General features: G+C 40.7%; 1 protein-coding gene across 7 annotated transcripts in view; it reads left to right on the forward strand.

Annotated features, from left to right (window-relative positions):
• The first annotated feature begins 356 nt into the window (after nucleotides 1-356).
• The window catches only part of LOC112111215 (zinc finger CCCH domain-containing protein 13), a 57,085-nt gene continuing 39,361 nt past the window's right edge, over nucleotides 357-18,080 (forward strand). Inside the window, exons 1-4 of one of the 7 annotated variants that reach the window (XM_026649264.2) lie at nucleotides 384-613; nucleotides 9,077-9,202; nucleotides 9,631-9,740; nucleotides 16,301-16,412. In XM_026649264.2, the coding sequence (XP_026505049.1) occupies nucleotides 9,086-9,202; nucleotides 9,631-9,740; nucleotides 16,301-16,412 (339 nt within the window). In that variant the 5' untranslated portion in view covers nucleotides 384-613; nucleotides 9,077-9,085. Of the gene's footprint in view, nucleotides 614-9,076; nucleotides 9,203-9,630; nucleotides 9,741-11,663; nucleotides 11,697-16,300; nucleotides 16,413-18,080 lie in introns of those variants that run through there. The other 6 variants (XM_026649235.2, XM_026649304.2, XM_026649386.1 and 3 more) reach the window with 6 other exon arrangements.

The following is an 18,080-nucleotide window of genomic DNA, read 5'->3' on the forward strand; positions in this document are numbered from 1 at the left end:
GGCAGCTCGGCTTTAAACAGAGCAGAAGAGTCAAGGTAGGGAGCACAGCAGCCGCGGGAGGGGAAGTGCCCGGCCGGCGGTATTTTTCCCGGACATGTTTGGCTTTTTGGCAGTTTGAGTACCAAAAAGCCAGACATGTCCGGGGAAAAACGGACGTCTGGTAACCCTAAGATGGCAACCCTATTTCTCTTCCCCTGACCAGGCCCCTCCCCTCCGTCATTTCAGGCCCCTCCCTCTTCTTCTTCCCGGACTAGGCCCCACCCTCACCCATTTCAGGCCCGACGTCTCGTTGCCCTGCGCGGCCGGAAGTTGCGCTGCTACGCGCGATCATGGCGGCAAGGCGGTTTCCGGTGAGCCAAGGCTCCTCCTCCCGACGGCGGCAGCGGCGGCGGCGCTGGGGCCGGCCGGTTGGTTGCGCTGCTTTCCCGGCAGCCCCTGTGCTTGGGCAGCGCCGTTCGGTTGCCGGAGCGGGCCGCGCTCCTTGTCTTCCTCCCCGTGTGGCTCCGCGCTCAGGCCCGGGAGGACGGACTCCCCCCTCGCCCCCTCCCACCCTCTCCGCCCCGGGCGGCGGCGGAGGAGGCGGCGGGGACCGGCCAGGCAGCGGAAGGAGCAGGTGAGTGTGGCGCCCCGGCGGGGAAGCCGGGCCTGGGCGGCCGGGGGAGGGGCGGAGCGGGGAACAGGCCCTTCTCCCACCGCCGCGAGGAGCAGGCCGGCGGGGCCCCGCATCCCCGTGCGGGGGCGGGGGAGGGGGCTCGGTGCTGGCAGAGCCTCCCCTCCCGCGCTGCCATCCTGCGCCCCGCGGCCCGGGCAGAGCGGCTGCAGAGGCCGGGGGTCACGGTGGGGCCGCCGGAGGAAGCGCTGGGCTGAGGGGCTGTGACTTGTGAGGGCAGCGCGGCCGAAGGGCGATGGTAGGTGATTCCCGGCGGGGAGGGAGTCGGAGAGTAGCTGGTCGGGGGTGCGGGTTGTACCAGGCGATGGGGGGGTGGGGATCGTGATGTAGGCGGGAGCGGATCGGCCCCAGGCTGTGGGGGCGTCTCTGCCCTGGCGCTGAGATGGGTATGGGGTGTGTGTGTGTGGGGGGGGTTTGATCTGTGAGGAGAAGCAGGAGGAGAGCTGTGGGTCAGGGCACCGATCAACCAGCGAGTCTGCTACACTTGAACTGCCAGCTAGACCTGCCATCCTACCATGATTACCATCTTCTGTGGTTGATGCTTTACAGACGGGAACCCTGTTGTGGGCTTCTCATTGCCTCCCACACGCGTGATCTCTGTCCTTTGTGGGTTTCAGGGTACTGGAGTCCCCGTCACGTCTGCTGATAGTAGTGAAATGTAATCAGCCTTTTTAGCTGAATTTGGGACTTGTCAGCCCTTGTAGCATAAATCCTGAACCTTGGTGCTTTTGCCTTTTCTTTAAAGACTTCTGTCATTGATGCCCATGCAGAACTTGTAGTTTAGGCCAGTGATTTTCAAACTTTTTTCCCTGTGACCCAGTTGAAGAAAATTGTTGAAGCCCGTGACCAAACATTATATCTTTTCACTAGAGTTTTCATAAAACCATAATATTGCAATACATTCCAGCTTAACCCACTTTACATAACTAACACTAGAACATTAGCCTTAGTAAGCCTATGGTAAGGAGAGTGGGAGGTGGCCCAGGGTAGGGCAGAGGATGGTGTGTGGGGGTGAGGGTTGTGGGGTGGGGCCGGGGATGAGAGGTTCAGGATGCAGGAAGGGGTTTAGGGCTGTGGCAGAGGGTTGGGATGCGGGGGTGGGGGATGAGGGCTCTGGGGTGGGGCCAGGGATGAGGAGTTCAGGGTGCAGGCAGGCTGCCCCAGGACTGGGGCCAGAGGACTCCCCCCAGCCCTCTCCCCACCAGCAGCAGCTAGCTCTGGGCGAGGGGCCTCTCTCTCTCCTTGCTGGCAGGCAAAACGGAGCTCCGGGGGAAGGGGCTCTTGTTTCCCCCTGCCAGCAGGCAGCATGGAGTTCTGGGGGAAGGGTCCCTCTCTCCCCAAGGGCAGCAGTGAGCTCCGGGGCTGGGAGAAAGGCCTGCAATAGCCCTGCAAGCCCCAACTTGCGCCTCTCCCCAGTTCCAGCCCACCTCCTACCTCTCTTCTCTCCAGGTTCCTGCTGCATGGCAACGATCTTTATAATTTTAATCAGCAAGGCGACGCAATGCCTGACATTCCGCGACCCAGTACTGGGTCGTGACCCATACTTTGAAAACACTGGTGTACACTGATGACCCAGATCCTCAATGCCATTTAGGTGCCTGATTCCCATTGAAATCAACAGGAGTCGGGTGCTTACATATCTTTGAGGATATGAACTTGTGTGACTAGCATTATAGATTCTTCATTTTGTCCCCAGCATCACACCTAGGGATCTCTACTGGATCCTCACTAGACCTAGACCATTGCTTTTTTAGATTGGACTGCTTCAGGACCTTTTGAAGTCTAGATTCTACGGTACAGTAGATCGTGTGCTACTGAATGGAACGTGATGGGAACTGGCTGGTTGCATTTAAAGACAAAGGGCTTGTCTTCACTACAGGGCTAGGTCCACCTAAGATGTTATGCTAGTAACTGGAGTTGATGTAGCTTAGGTCAATTTACCATGGTGTCTTCACTGCGCTGCCTCGACGGGAGAGACTCTGGTTGATCTACCTTAATCTTCTTGGGGAGCTGGAATAACGGGGTTGACCATTGATTTAGCGGGTTTTCACTAAATTGATCCCAGCAGCATCAATCTCCCCGTAGTGAAGACCAGGCCTTAGTCTGGTAAAAGTTGTTTTGGGAAGTGGCTCCCTACCTTTTCAGAGAAAATGTGAAATACCATGGATATAAGACAGCATCCGTACTTTTTTTTTGTTTACCTTTTTCTGTAATCTTAGGGACTGAATTGTTGCATTTTACCAAAAGCTGGCTAACCCCAATTCACAAATGTAAACACATTGCTGTCGATTACTTACCATTACTGGTTTATACATTTAAGGTGATAAAGGAATGCTTTGTGTTAAATAAGAGGTGTAGTTAACTTAAATAAGAAGACATGTTCATAGCAGAGGGTTGTAAAATGCCAGACACAAGTTTTCATTTGCAACTTGAAGTCTGGTAATTTGGTTTTACTTTTATGTAGACATTACAGTTTTTGTATGTTATGTATCTGAAAATTGGCCATCTGAATATTAATATACAACATTTAACCTTTTTTTTAGCACTCTGTGTGGCAAAATGTCATTTATCTCTTAATGACATTAGTTTGCTATATTCCAGAATATTGTAACATAATCAGTGTACAGTTAAATTTTTAAAATATTTTCAATTTTAAAAAAGACATATTTTCTAATGGGATATTATTTATAGCAGCGATTCTTAAACTGTGGGTTGGGATCCCAAAGTGGGTCACAACCCCATTTTCATGAGGTCGCCAGATCTCGCTTAGACTTGCTGGGGGCCAGGGCCAAAGCCCAAGCCCGAGCGCTTCAGCCCTGGGTGGTGGGTCTAAGGTTACAGGCCCCCTACCTGGGGCTGAAGCCCTTGCACTTCGGCTTTGCAGTGGGGCTTTGGTTTTGCCCCCCGCCCTGTCCCCTGCGTGGTGGGGTTTGGGTGGTGTCAGGCTTCGGTCCCACCTCCTGCGGTGTAGTCTCCTTCAAGAGTGTAATAAAAAACAATGATTTAAAAAAAAATAAAAAATAGATTTTTATTTAAATTTAATTTTTATTTAAATACCATCTTATTATTTTTTTTAAAAACTATTTAAAATTAAATGTGAAATTATGTTAATTTTTATTAAGGCCTACATTTATTATAATATATTAAAATAAATTAAATATTAAGCAGTACGTGTTTGCTATAGAAGAAAGTCAAACCACTGAACTGGTGGAAATCACTGACTAAGCACCGAGAACCAGAGTTGTTGAAGTACTAGACCAGCTTTTGACAGCAGTCGTCTCTTCTGTAGGTGTAGAGAGAATGTTTTCTTCATTTTAGTTTATTCAACTAGTTCAGTTCAATGACTATCTTGAACGACATGGTGACCAGAAACAATCAGTTCAGTTCACTAACTAGAGATAATACTTGCTTTGTTTAATAAATCAGTTCTAAATGCAAAACATGTTTTGGTAAACTTTTTTCTTACATACTCAGTACCTGTAAGGTAATTTATTAAACTAATTTAAAAAAAAACAAAATGCTCTTTCTGCATTTAATTGAATTTGTTTTCATCCAAATAGTTTGACACAATTCATAAGTTTAAAAAAAAAATCATCTAATAAACAAGAAATGCATTATTCACCATTTTCTAACATCATAAAAAGGTAAAAAATAAGATTCCAAATAAACGGAAGTTAAACTATATACAGTAAAAGCTATGTTATCCGGCACTTTGCCAACTGGAAAGCTCTAGCAACTGGCATTTCGGGAGGGGGTGCGGGGCGGTATCTCTGGGAGGGAGTTTGGGTGCAGGAGGGTCTTGGGGCAGGGGGTTGGGGCGTGGGGGAAATTTTGGGGTGCGGATCTGGCCGGTGTTCACCTTGGGCCCCTCCCTGCAAGTGGTGACATGTCCCTGCTGCCGCTGCCCCCACCCTGAGCACTAGCTCCGCAGCTTCCATTGGCCAGGCACTGCGGCCAAGGGGAGCTGCGGGGGCGGCGCCTGCAGGCAGAGGCAGCGTGCAGAGCCACCTGGCCACCCCTCAGTCTAGAGCAACAGGGACATGTCGCTGCTTGCGGGGAGCTGCCCTAGGTGAGCACCGGCTGGATCTGGCTCCCCGTCCCGTGCCCCAACCTCCTATCCTGAGCCCCCTCCTGCATCCAAACTCCCTCTCTTAGTTAACCGGAATTTTTGACTTACCAGCACTTCCCATGCCTTTAACATGCTGGATAACAAAACATTTACTGTAACAGCTTAAATAAGTGTGTATAGATATAGTGTATCCTTCTGGAAGCACCAAATTTTCTGTAAAGGCTGTATTTACTTGGAAATCAACATATTTTAATGGTTACTAGCTAATGAGACTCAACCTTTCTTTAGGAAAATAATTAAAAAATACAAATGCAAAACAACATTAAAATCGATTATTTAAATTAGGGTTTCTTACTTTTTGATTTAAATCACTTTGATTTAAATCATTCCACCTGTTACACATTATCATTAACAGAAGTATCAAGGAAAATATTACCCAAACATCATTATTTGTATTGTTGTGGGGCCTGGGAGCCACAGTCATGGATCAGGACCCCCAAAAAAACAGAACAAAAAGACAGTCCTTGCTTCAGAGAGCTTATGCTCTAACTATAAGAAAGAGACAACAAATGGATACAGATGCATTGTTGGGGGAGTACATGTTAATTCATTTGCAATATAGTAATACAATGAATTCTGTTCACTAAATGTTATCTGTCATGCATTTGAAAAAGCTTCATTAATAATAAGCCACCTTTTGTACTGCAGAGTGGTATAGAAATATCTACAAGAGAATAAGGTATAATAGTGTTGATAGTGTATTCTTATTTTTTTATAGTGCCGCCTTTGGATATTATATACATGTAGGGGGAAAAAGGCAGTTTAAATAATACAATTAACCCTGTAAATTGATTAAGTATTATAAAATTGATTTCCCTGTCCCATTTTCATTATTTTTTTTCTGTGATATTCATTAATAGTGGTAAGATGTCATGGAAGTTGCAAACTTCTAAATATTCCTAAATGTATTTAGTTTCTAAGTTATGTCACTGAAATAAATAATTAACAATTATTCCTTCTAATTACATTAATTTAAAAAAGATATTTCCCAATTTTGTGCATTTAATGTATTTATTGACTGAGTTGGTAACTGTTGAGTGCTTACGGCTCTATCTTCACTGGGGCTCAATTAACATTTGCTGAACAAGTTAAAAGTTGAAAGAGGAGACACAGAAGCAGACCAAATGGGATTAGGAGTCTGAACTGCATTGGTGATCATTGTAGGACTGATTTTTTTGGACTGTGGTCAAGCAAGTATAAGAGCACTTCTTAGAGAAACCTAGGAAGAATTAAAGTAATTTGCTGAATTTTATGGGGACATTACATTTCAGTTGCTCTTGGCTATCTGTTAAATTGTTGGCCGAGAGAGTCAGAAATAAAACTTCCCCCTTAAAATTTTGGAATCCTTCCCTCCCTCTGCCTACACAAGAGTGCATATGGAGGGAGGCAAAGGGAATGTTCCTACTCTTGCCACAACATAGTCAAAAAACAATTTCCCTCACTACTTGCATGTAAAATATCAACTGTATTTTATGCTTTTAATTTCCGTGGTTGTTGAAGAATAAAAAAATAGTGATTGTGCATTCAAATAAATGCATTCTACTTAATTTCATAAATGTGTGTTCCAGTGTACTTAGTTCTCAGATATACTTGTCTCTGTCTAGATAACCATGCCTGGGCCCTGATCCTGCAACTGGCTTCAAATGTATGGATCCCCATGGAAGTCAGTGGGCCTTTACTGTAGGTCAAGGATCTGACCATTCAGATCTGTTTTCAGAGGATTGAGACTCTTATGTGCACTTTGATGGTCCTTGAAAGCAACATGCTGTGCGCTCATAGCATGCTGTTTTCGCTTGGAATGGTTTGTCTCACCAATTTTTTTTCGTTAGCAAAGTACATGATTCTCATTGACAGCTGGATACGTGCCAAAATTTAAAAATGGAATCAATCTTATGTTATCTGAACACATGCATACAAAACTCCATTTAAAAAAAAAAAACTTGGTGAAGTGTGAAAACACGTTTTCCATGTTCAGAAAACTCAAATGGCTGAATGGAATTTAACTAAAAATTCTTTTTGATTCAAAAGAGTATGAAGAAATTACAGTCCAAAGTGTAATTTTTGTGTGAAGGTTACTCATAAGTACGCTATTCTTATCACAATACTATAAAAGATCTATCCTTTTAAAATTGACAATCATCTTAACTTTTCTGTGGCAGTGAATTCCAAAAGTCTACTAGTTGTTGAGTAAAGAGTAAATTTAAAATAACCAGTTCTGTTTGTTGCCTTTGTTTTTTTGAAAATAAAGGGGCATTCTTGTTATAAGGCAAGATGAATGGGAACTCCTTATCAGTGTGTTCCTATTCCATATATCATTATATATTTTACTCACCTTTCATATGTTCACCCTCTCCCCTTCCCATGCCGTCTTTAGTACTGTTCTAAACTTTTCTGTTTCAGATGTCTCTTTTAAGCCTGTGAAAGTGAATGCAGTATTTGATGTGTGGTCTTACTGTTAATATATACAATGCCTTTTTAATATATTCTGTATTCTCTCGCCCCCCCCTCCCCCCACCTCCGAGGATCTAATTGCATGGTACCTTAAATTAGAGTGAACGAAACACCTGGGTAAACTGTAGGGAACAACCTTGAACTGGAAGGGAGCTGGGCTAGTCTAGACTTGATGTTTTACTCTCTAACTTTGACAGTTTATCTTTAGACTTTTTAACCATTGCTGCACATTGAGCTATCCACAATGACTCCTAATTATTTTTCTCAGAAGACTGGGCTAATTTGAACTCATCGTCTATATACAAATTGAAATAATTTATCCCGTTGTGCATTACATTGCATTTATTTACATTTCATTTGCTGTTATATATTGCTCAGTCTTCTAGCTTCAATAGAACTTTCTGGAGTTCCTCAATATTCTCCACAGTTTTTACTAACCTAAATAACTTCTTGTTACTGGCAAGATTTACTATTTTGCTGTCTTACTTCACCCTTCAGATCATTAATAAATGTTAACCATTGTTTCTAATCTCTGGTACATCCTACAATTAACTTCTCTCACAGCATGTAGCAACATTGCACATACAATAAAAACGTGGTAATGTGAACATTGATTATCTGAAAGAATGTTATGTCCCAAGCAAAGATTTGAATAAATAGTCAGGGGACTGGGAAAGCCTCTTGCAGAGCCCTAAGCTGTCTCCTGCAGTTTATAGAAGGGTTAAAGAGCTTAAGGACTTCAGTGAATAGTTTTCTACAGAGAGAACATTGTGTGAAGTCAAAACTCAGGGAAAGAGCCAACATTCAGATAACGAAGTCTCAGTGTAGTGAAGAAATCAAGAGACATTGTCAGAGGTGCCAGATCTAAAATGTAGGTTACATCAGTGGCATTTTTTTTCTTACGTAATGCATTTTTCTTAAAACTGGTTGTGGATTGTTTTCACACAAACTGGCTTGCCCAAGCTGATTTTTTCTGTATAAATTGATATCGCTTAAACAAATGGAGAATCTTTTTGGACTCAGTTCTTCTTCCTTTATAGCCTGTTTCTCCTGCCTCATATCCTCCTCTCCCCTTATAGCTTCCCTCCTTGCTCCCAGGTAAGACAGATTATGGCTAGGAAGATTTGTCAAGCATAAGGTGTATCTGTTTGCAAAATGTATTCAGTTCTTTTAGTGATCAGAAGGATTTCAGAAGTACATCAGTATTCTTTCTTTAAAGCACAGCAGTTGCAAACAGCCATACAATTACTAGCCATGCTCATTGTGCATGCTGGTTTAAGTAGGGGAGGGGAGAGGAGAGGAGGGGATGGCTGCCAATAAGTTCTCATAAACAGTGAGGGGAGCAATGGGAATTCCTTAGAAAAGTACGTTGCCAAACTCTGAGCCCTCTTTACCAGTCAAACCCCATCTCTGGAAAGAGTGGTTAAATACCATTCAAAGTGCTCTTTACACTTGAAATCACTGAGGTAATGGCCAAACACATGTGCCCAAAGAAAGCAGCTGTTCTGTATGTTTGCTGCCTGAATGAGCAGAACAGCATCTGATGTTCTCCCAAAGGGGGATGTTGGGGAATCCAAAGCAGGTCCATAAAATAAAATTAAAAACTTTCATTGTTAGTGTTCAGTTGACTAGTTTATACCAATTTTATTAGTAATCAAAGGCATCTCTTTAGTCAGGTACATTCCATTTATTTATGATTCTCCTATTCCTTTATTCGTCACCTGTCCTGTAATTTATAGCATAATATATTCTTTTTACTTGTGAATTCAGTGACAATAGCTCCAAACTAAAGGATTTTACAGTTTTGCTTTTTTTTTTGGTTGAAGTAGTACAAAATGTCAAAAATTAGAAGGAAGGTCACAGTGGAAAATACCAAGACCATATCCGATAGCACATCCCGAAGACCCAGTGTGTTTGAAAGGCTTGGACCCAGCACTGGAAGTACTGCAGAGGTGAGTTGTAAACGTGTTCTCTTCCTTCCCACCCCAGCATCATCTCTTCCAGGACATAAGTAGTGGGGTAGAGTTGTTCATGAGTACTGAATGAATATTCAGTCATTAGTGATGTTAGTAAAGGTAAAGAGAAGACATTCACACATAGATGTTCAAGATATTAATCTTTAGATTTTCAAATTACTTGTGGTGTTCCAGCTTCTAGTGAGGAGCGGTAACAATGTACATTTACTAATATTTTTATAAACCTAAATTTATCTGGCAGACTTAATGCTCATTGTTGGTTTTTAATGAAGTAAATTACTGGTGGATGGAAATCTCAGATAAATGGGAGTAAATGTGGACTCATTTGTTTGTTCTGCCACACTCACACCAATGGTATTTCCAGAAATGAGTGTGAAATTCACCTAGTAATGTCTGTCTCTTAGACACAGTGCCGTAACTGGCTGAAGACTGGCAACTGCCTCTATGGGAACACATGTAGATTCGTACATGGCCCTTCACCACGAGGTAAAGGCTATAGCAGCAGTTATAGAAGGTAAATCAAGAACTCACTTTGAATTGTTCACATGCTGTAGGAAAATAGCTTTTTCAAGTATGTCTTCTGTAAAAATTTTAAATGCTGTGGTGTGCCTAATGGTATGTTTTATCAATAACCTTATTGGATTGTGAAGCTGCTGAAAACAAATAACTTGGCAAGATGCAGTGGGTTTTCCCTGGATTTTCTTGTGTGTGTAACTTTAAAAAAGAATTAATAAAGTGCTCTGGATGCAGATTAATTTCTTTTGCACAATAGTGTTTTAACCTGCCTTGAAATGGGACATGCAAGTACTTTAATAAATGGATTTTTGTGTAGTGTGTCACTGCAACTTCTGTCTGCCTCTCTATCCTCTACTAAAATGCTGTTTTGCAACTGTTTAAGGCAATACTCTCAAAATCACAGCCCATATCCCTTTGCCTTCACCAGTAACAGTATTTTTGTTGGTGTGTGAGGTGGCTGTTCTTTTTCTCCGGTTGTGAAGAGACATGCTAGGACAGTGGCTCTCAACCTTTCCAGACTACTGTGCCCCTTTCAGGAATCTAATTTGTCTCGCGTACCTCCCAAGTTTCACCTCATTCAAAAACTACTTACAAAAACTACTTAGCTTACAAAACCAGACAAAAAAAATATGAAAGTGTCACAGCCCACTATTACTGAAAAATTGCTTGCTTATTTATTTTTACCATATAATTATATATAAAATAAATCAATTGGAATGTAAGTCTTGTACTTACATTTCAGTGTATAGTGTATGAGAGCAGTATAAACAAGTCATCTATATAAAATTTTAGTTTGTACTGACTTCACTAGTGCTTTTTATGTAGCCTGTTGTAAAACTAAGCAAATATCTAGATGAGTTGATGTACCCCTGGTTGAGAACCACTGTGCTAGGATAGGAAAATGTGGTTTCATGACTACCGCTACAGACAAATGTCCAGCAGAGAGATTAAAAAAATGTGCCTTAAGTAAAATCAATACACTTTATAATGTCTTATAATATACCCAGTGCTATCTTTCAAAAAGTGCACTGTGTAGTAGCATGAGTCCATGCTACCTAACCAGAACTGTATTCAGTAAGTCTGTATCATTCTTTCTGAAGGGAAAAATATGATTTAATAATTTTCACTTCAGCACCTTTCATACAAAGATGTTACAAACATTAATAATGCTTCACAATGCCCCTTTGAGGTAGAAACTAGCCTCACTTTATAGATGCATAAACTGAGGCACAGAAGTTAAGTGACTTGCTGAAGGTCAAACAGGATGTCTGGCATGGATATTATGGTTCTATTCCTGGCTCTGTTTCCCATTTCTGTGCCTTAATCTTAAAACCATCTTAACTTTCATTGCTTATAAAACTGTAGCAACTGGGATACAAAATACAGGTTATCTTTAACCTTTTTTCTCAGTATGCAAGGGAACTTACTGTAATGTTATGTGCTGAATTCTCCAAAGAGCAAAGGAAGAGAAGTGCTTTACATATAAATGATTCTAAACTTACCTTTATGTGCTGAATGTCACTTTCCCTTGCCACAGTATTTGGAGTATTGAGTGTATAGCCCTTCTTGCTCACTTTTTTTTTTTTTTTTTAAGCTGTTTACTTTTAATGGCTAGCAGTTTTTTTGTTTTTAATTTTTTGCTTCATATGAAGGCATGAAGTTATCACTGGTATTCAGGAATAATGTTGGTTTACATCTTTATTTATATTAACTTTTTTCTCCTATAAGTTATATGAAAGTCAAATTGCATAGCTTGCTGCTTACTGACTGTGAACTTTGGATAAGTGAGCGACCAGAGCATTTGGAAGCTTGCTTTAACTCATCTATAGGTCTTAGCAAAGCACAAAAGAGTCTGTTCTACACTAAAGAATGTTGTCATCTTCTGTATCATTTTGTATCAGGGAACATCTGTCAGACACTGTTCCAAGAACCCGTACAGTTATACTGTCTCCAAGTAAGTCTTGTAAATGCTTCCGTCTGCACTATTTCAGCTCAGACATTCAGTGCTACGGTATCTGGGAAGCCCAGATGTTATGGTTGCACTGGGTCAGTTGATCCTCTCAGTGTAGTCCCATGACTGTCTTGCAAGCAACTTTGGTAGCAGAAAACATTGCCACCTGTCCCTGCCCCTGCAATTCCAGGCCTGCCCAAAAGAAGCTACAGTGATACTTAATATATCTATCCTGACCATTACACACTTCGCAGTTCAGGCCATCCTCCTACAGTAAGAAAACAAGACACTTCTTAGCTTCTTCAAACTTCAGAAATGTTAACATAAAACTTTATTTGAACTTTAACATTCCCTGTTCTCTTCCCATGGGTCTTGGTCTGTTCGTGACAAGCACAATATAAAATAGATCATCAGACAGACACATCGACACACATACTGCATTCCTCTTGAGAAAATTAAGAATTTAATAACACACCAATAAATTACTATATGTTCGTTACTGAGGGACAAGGATGGCATCACAGTAGACAGCTGGCTGAGCCCTATCTCTGAGACATCAGAGTTACTCGACAATCCCAAAGTGAATCCTAATTCTTTACTTACCTGCTAATGGTACCTCAGTAGCCAGTTGTTTGGCCCTCCTTATGTACTACCTGATGTCTGGTACACCTTCCGAGGGCTCATTTCATGAGGTGGGGCATGAGGTACAAGATGACTGGCTGGACTTCATTATTTTGCCTAGAGAGATGTCTTTCCTCTGTATCCTGGATTGTTACAGAGGAATCCAAGCACATAGCGTCATCAGCAGGTGTAGGGAGATCTGGTTGCCTTCTGCAATATTGTTGTCATAGAATTGTTTGAAGGCACAACCCACGCTCATTGCAAACTATGCACGCTGTACAAAACCACTCGAAACAATTGCTGGAACAAAGCACTGATGAAACCAAATACAGCATAAGGTTAACAGGTACAAATATGTGTATGATGTATTGAGAGGCACAACTAATAAGAGAGAGATGAACTGAAAACTGACGCAATCTTAATTACGGTCTCGCGACCACTCAAGCATAGTATGTGCACATAGAATATACACTATATATAAATATACATTGTGGATGTCTGTGTGTAGTTTATATATAAAATCAAACTGCTTGCATTATTGGATAGGTGCCACAATGGTGCCCAAAACAATTGGAAGGACTGTTGCAAGTGGACACATGCACTGGTTTACGCAGCTTGGTTTGTGTAGTATGAACATGTTGAATTGCTGCAGGAAGTAATGGTGCTAAAAGTGCTTAGCTGCAACATGAAACCTTGATATGGTGAAATTCTCTAGCGTAGACACAGTTAAAATATGGACCATCTGTGTATCTTATGTAACAGTCCCTGGAGAAAATACAGGCTTACTGAAGGGTACTTTGTTAGGAATTTCTGTTTAAAATTGTTACTGGAGACAGCTGTAGAGTCCTTTGTATACTATAACATGCACACTTAATTGGAATCACCTGTGGAACTAAAACCTTACATTTAGTGTCCATAATGCAGGAATTTCTGTCTTGTGTAATATATAGAAAACTTAAGATCTTTTAAAGGAGCAAACATTATTTAAAAGAAACAACTTCCGCTGCACCAGATGAAACAGCTGCAGAAAATTTACTAGAAAATTCCAATCAGTTCGTGGGTGTTTTTTTTTTCCTGTGCCCTAAACCAAAGTACCCAAACCAGCCAATGCCTCTTAAGCAACCACCTGCTAAGGAGAAAACCTATTAACTTAGTTTCACCAAATTACTTATTTCTACTGTCTTTATGTTGTTTTATTATTTGCAGGAGGAAAGGGTTTACCTTTATTTCACCTCCGTGTTTATCTCCCAAAGCAATAAAAGATGACAGCCACACAAGGCTTTTTTCTGCTTCTAATTTCCTGATGGCCTTCCTCATCTTAAAGTAGTTTTGAATAATGCCTAAATAAATTGAGCTGTTGTTGGTTTCCAGCTTTTTCCAACTTAGAAATGTGTATTGAGAGTGGTGGGTTTGGTGGGTTTCTCCATTTATCCTGAAACTTAAGGAGAAAGCCCTATGCATTCTAGTAGCATCAGATTCTTTCTGTTGGCAGGTACATGAGTTGCATTCTCACTAGGTTCTGTTGCTTCTCTGATTTGTCCACAGAGGGTATTATGAGAACAATGCTTCAACCAGTGGTGTTGGGGCAAAATATGTCATCTTTAGATTATGTATGTAATCTCTCTGCCATGTAAATGAAATTTGGTCAATTCCACAAGTCCTGCTCCTTCATGTAGCAAGTTTGGGATTTTTGATGGAACTGATTTTTAAATAAAATAGACACAAAGAACATTAAAGAAATACCACTTTTTGTAATGCTGAAAGCTGTTTGTGGAGGGAACAAGTAGCATATTGAGCGTCTTTGAAGAAATATTGATACAGCTCAAAGGAACGTTTTTTTAGAGGATTACTTTTAAAAATGAGCGATAATTTACTTAAAACTATAAATTTAAAATATGGTGCAAGTATGCATGCTAGGAAGGTGACTTTTAATTATATTTATGTGCAGGGTCTTTTGTTGATTAGTACTGCTGGGAAAGAGAGCAGATAGAAAACCCCCTGTTACGGTTGAACCTTTCCTCTGACTTGAAAATGACTTGTGTGTACAATTTTGCTGCACGTTAAATATATTTAAAAGCAGGAGGAGGATAAATAGGAGTCACTGTCCTTTTTATTGGATCTCTTTAAGATTACCTTATGGCTATGTTTAACACTTTAATGATGGAAATATTGCAGAAGAGGAAATTGAAACATTAAATAACAAGGCTTCAAACAAGCAATTTTTAAAAGTAGAAGCAAATTTTATTTTTTTTCTTAAATAGCTGCATGTACGGGAAATAGACCTATTCTATAATGGGGAAACAACCCAACAAAAAATATAGAAATCTATCATTCCTAATGACAACACAAATCCCTCTAGGAAAAAAACAAATGCCCTGAACAGTGGTTTTCAACCCCTTTTTCATTTGTGGACCCCTAAAAAATTTCAAATGGAGGTGTAGATCTGTTTGGAAATTCAACCGTGGTCCCCTACCTTAGACTGAAAACTGGCTGAACAGAAATCAACTATAAATGTTGCATGTGCTTGGCATGGCATTTGATGCAGCGTGAGAAAGGATGCTAACCTATGGGCTTCTATGGTAACAATAACACTTCTGGGTTTTGACCTGTAGGTGGGGTTAGTCATATAGTTTTGATTAATGAGAAAAATGGAATACCTTTTCTAGGATCTGAAACTTTATTTTCATAGTCACCTTTTGCAGACCCCTTAGACATAGTCTGTGGGCCCCAAGGGGTCCGCGGACCACCAGTTGAAAACTGCTGTCCTGAAACAAATGGAAGTTTCATTATTTCAAATATCAGACAGGCTTCTTGGAGCCAGTAGTTCATCAGTATCTTTCAGTGTAGCTATAACTAAGCTGGTAAAGATATAAAGCTAATAATGTTATAGAATTATCTGAGATGAGAATCTGCAGTAGGAATTAAGAGCCATTGCAGATACACACAGTGCAGTATTCAGCTAGGTTTATTTGGTGAGAACAATAGATGGCTTTTAACTTGAAAGGCCGTGCCTTATATCGATACAAGGTATTCCCTAAGCGGGGAAATAAGCTATACTGGCATAAGGCACCTCATTACCGTAACTGTATTCGAACTAGGGGTGTTGTACTGCTATAACTATTTCAGTTTGAAAAAAAAAAAATCATACACCTGATCAGGATAGTTATACCAGGACAAAAATTGCAAGTAGTCCTGGCCTTAGGGTGCAGGTCGTTGGAACCTGAATTCAGGTAGGCTTCCTTTTGTTTGGCAAAATGGCCAAGGCTATGAGTGAGTGGCAATTTTGAATGATGTCTGCTCAAAGGCCTTATCTATGTTCAGAGTTGCACTGGTTTAACTTTAAATCTGTTTAAACAAAGATTTAGTTAAACCAGTGCAGAGCCCTGTGTGGATGCTCTTAATGTGTTCACAGAAGATTTTGCACTGGGTTTAAATAAAGGTCTGATTTTTCTTTTAAATCTAGTGCATCTTTGAATAGATACAGGGCCAGAGATAACTGGAAGGGTTTAGTGGGTCATGAGTGCGATAACTAGAGCTGGACAATAGTTGAGGAAAGGCAGACATAGTCAGCCTGGCTGGGATTTTGAATACAGTTGTGAAAGTGATGCTGCATCTGAGTTATAAGCTGCACTCTGCCCTGCATATGTCAGTTTAATTGGACTAGTAATACAATATTGTGCTAAGTCATTTTGCTTCCAGTGAGAAAACAACCCATTCCTGAAGTTCAGTCTTTCTTGACTGCTAGGAAGCTGTTACATGATCTTAATTTCCAAAAGCTGTTTAGTAACACCAAACCCATTAAGATTTCATTAGTTTTCCTCACTTTTGCTGGGTGAGGAACTTAGGCATCATGGCTGAATTACTTAAATCAAATTTTGTCAACAGATTTTTCTATAAAAATTAGTTATAAAAATCAGTAAAGGAAATTGAGTGTCCTTTTCCTTAAAAGGAAGCAGCTACATCATATTTGTTTCTGCCTTATACAGGTCACCAGAAAGGCCCACTGGGGATCTTCGGGAGAGAATGAAGAACAAGCGTCAGGACGTGGAGGCTGAGCCACAGAAACGAAATACAGAGGAATCGTCCTCTCCCGTTAGGGTAAGAATGGAGTGCATGGAATATCCAGCCTCCCTCAGTAGCAGTAGGTTAGTGTGTCCTAGAAATATGGTCATTGTGAATTGTTTAATATTAAATAACGTGTTATAAAATATTTAATTTCATATTTAGTTGCCTTACAGTATTTAATATTATCTTGCATCTGTATAGTACTTTTTGTCTTGAAAGTTACCTGAATTCTTTACAAAATCCACACGCTGAAATGCGTATTATAAAATTTTGACATTCGGCTACCTCTGGAGTGAAACTGGCAGCTCTTTAACAATATAGCAGAACCTTCTGACACTGTCAATAAAATGTACCAGCCCCGGCAAACACCTACTAGCTCATTTTTACTTTAAACACTGACATGTATAAAGCACCTACCCTTATTGGCATTATAACACATCATTTACTTGTTACTCACCCCCAACTCCATCTTGCTTATCAGAAAACACCCCTTTCATAAGCCCATGTAATCACTACTCCATGTATTCATTCCCCTCCATTCTCCTATCATTCACCCTAGTTCATCAGTTTTTATCTCTGCAACAAATTCACCAATTCTTGTTCTCTGCCATCCCACCCCCTCCAATCAATTTTTTTTCTCAGCAAAGTCTATTTCACCTTGTCCACTGACATTGCTAATGAAGAGAGACAAAGTTGGTAGAGCTCCTCTGCAATTGGACAACAGCTGCAACATTGATTTACTCTTTTAAGTATTTACAATTTTTTCACAACCGTAAGGGCTAAAACCTTTTTGCTTTTAAAGGAATGTTTTTAATTCTGCGAGCATTATTGGCATTGTTTCTCTTCTGGGTCTGTTCCAACTTGCTGCATGTAAGTGGAAATTTAAAAGACTGCTATATAAAGGAATCAGCAGGAACTGCTGTCACTAAAGTTACATAATGGTTTCCATTCTAACCTCGTTTTCAGCTGCTGATAACTTGCTGAAATTTTCAGTGCTGTCAACTCTCTACACTAAGGTGATTTTATTTAAGTTTGAGAAAAAATGGTTCAGTTCTTGAGTACAAGGAGAGTGGGAAAAGTGTATTTTTCCCATGAATAAAAAAGGTATTATGACTTAGTTGCTGTGCGCAACCTTAACGTGCACATTTTTTTAGCACTTAACTAGGCAGCCATAATGTTCTATTCCTGTAGTGACCGAAGAGAGAGAGACAAAAAACCCAAGCTAATCTTTTAAGTATATCAAAAGCAGGAATCTTGCAAGAGAAGTTGTGGGTCTGCTGAACTACCAGTGAGTAAAGGGAGCAATTAAGGAAGATAAAGACTTTGCAGAGAAGCAGAACTATTCCTTTGCATCAGTCTTCACCACAGGCGATGTTGGGGAGATAGCTGCTCCCAACGTACTTTCTTCAGGTATTAAAGATGAGGCAAAGTCACAGAATGAGTTGTTAAGAGGTGGTCCTGGAACAAATTGTTAAATGTCAATGGGTCACCAAGACCAGTCAGTAAACAACCAAGAGTTCTCAAGGAAGAATGAAGTGACTTGAGTTGTTAACGAAAATATACAGTCTTCTTATAATAGCTACTATTCCAAAGGACTGGATGGTCACACAATTGGATCTTTTTTTTTTTTTTTGCTTCCCCCTAAAGCTCTAGAGGTGAAGGTGAGAATCAAAAACAAGTAAACTTTATTTTGAAATAATT

The sequence above is a fragment of the Terrapene carolina genome, unplaced genomic scaffold (genome assembly GCF_002925995.2).
Source record: "Terrapene carolina triunguis isolate 2854851 unplaced genomic scaffold, T_m_triunguis-2.0 Scaffold17, whole genome shotgun sequence".
Classification (NCBI taxonomy): Eukaryota; Metazoa; Chordata; order Testudines; family Emydidae; genus Terrapene; species Terrapene triunguis.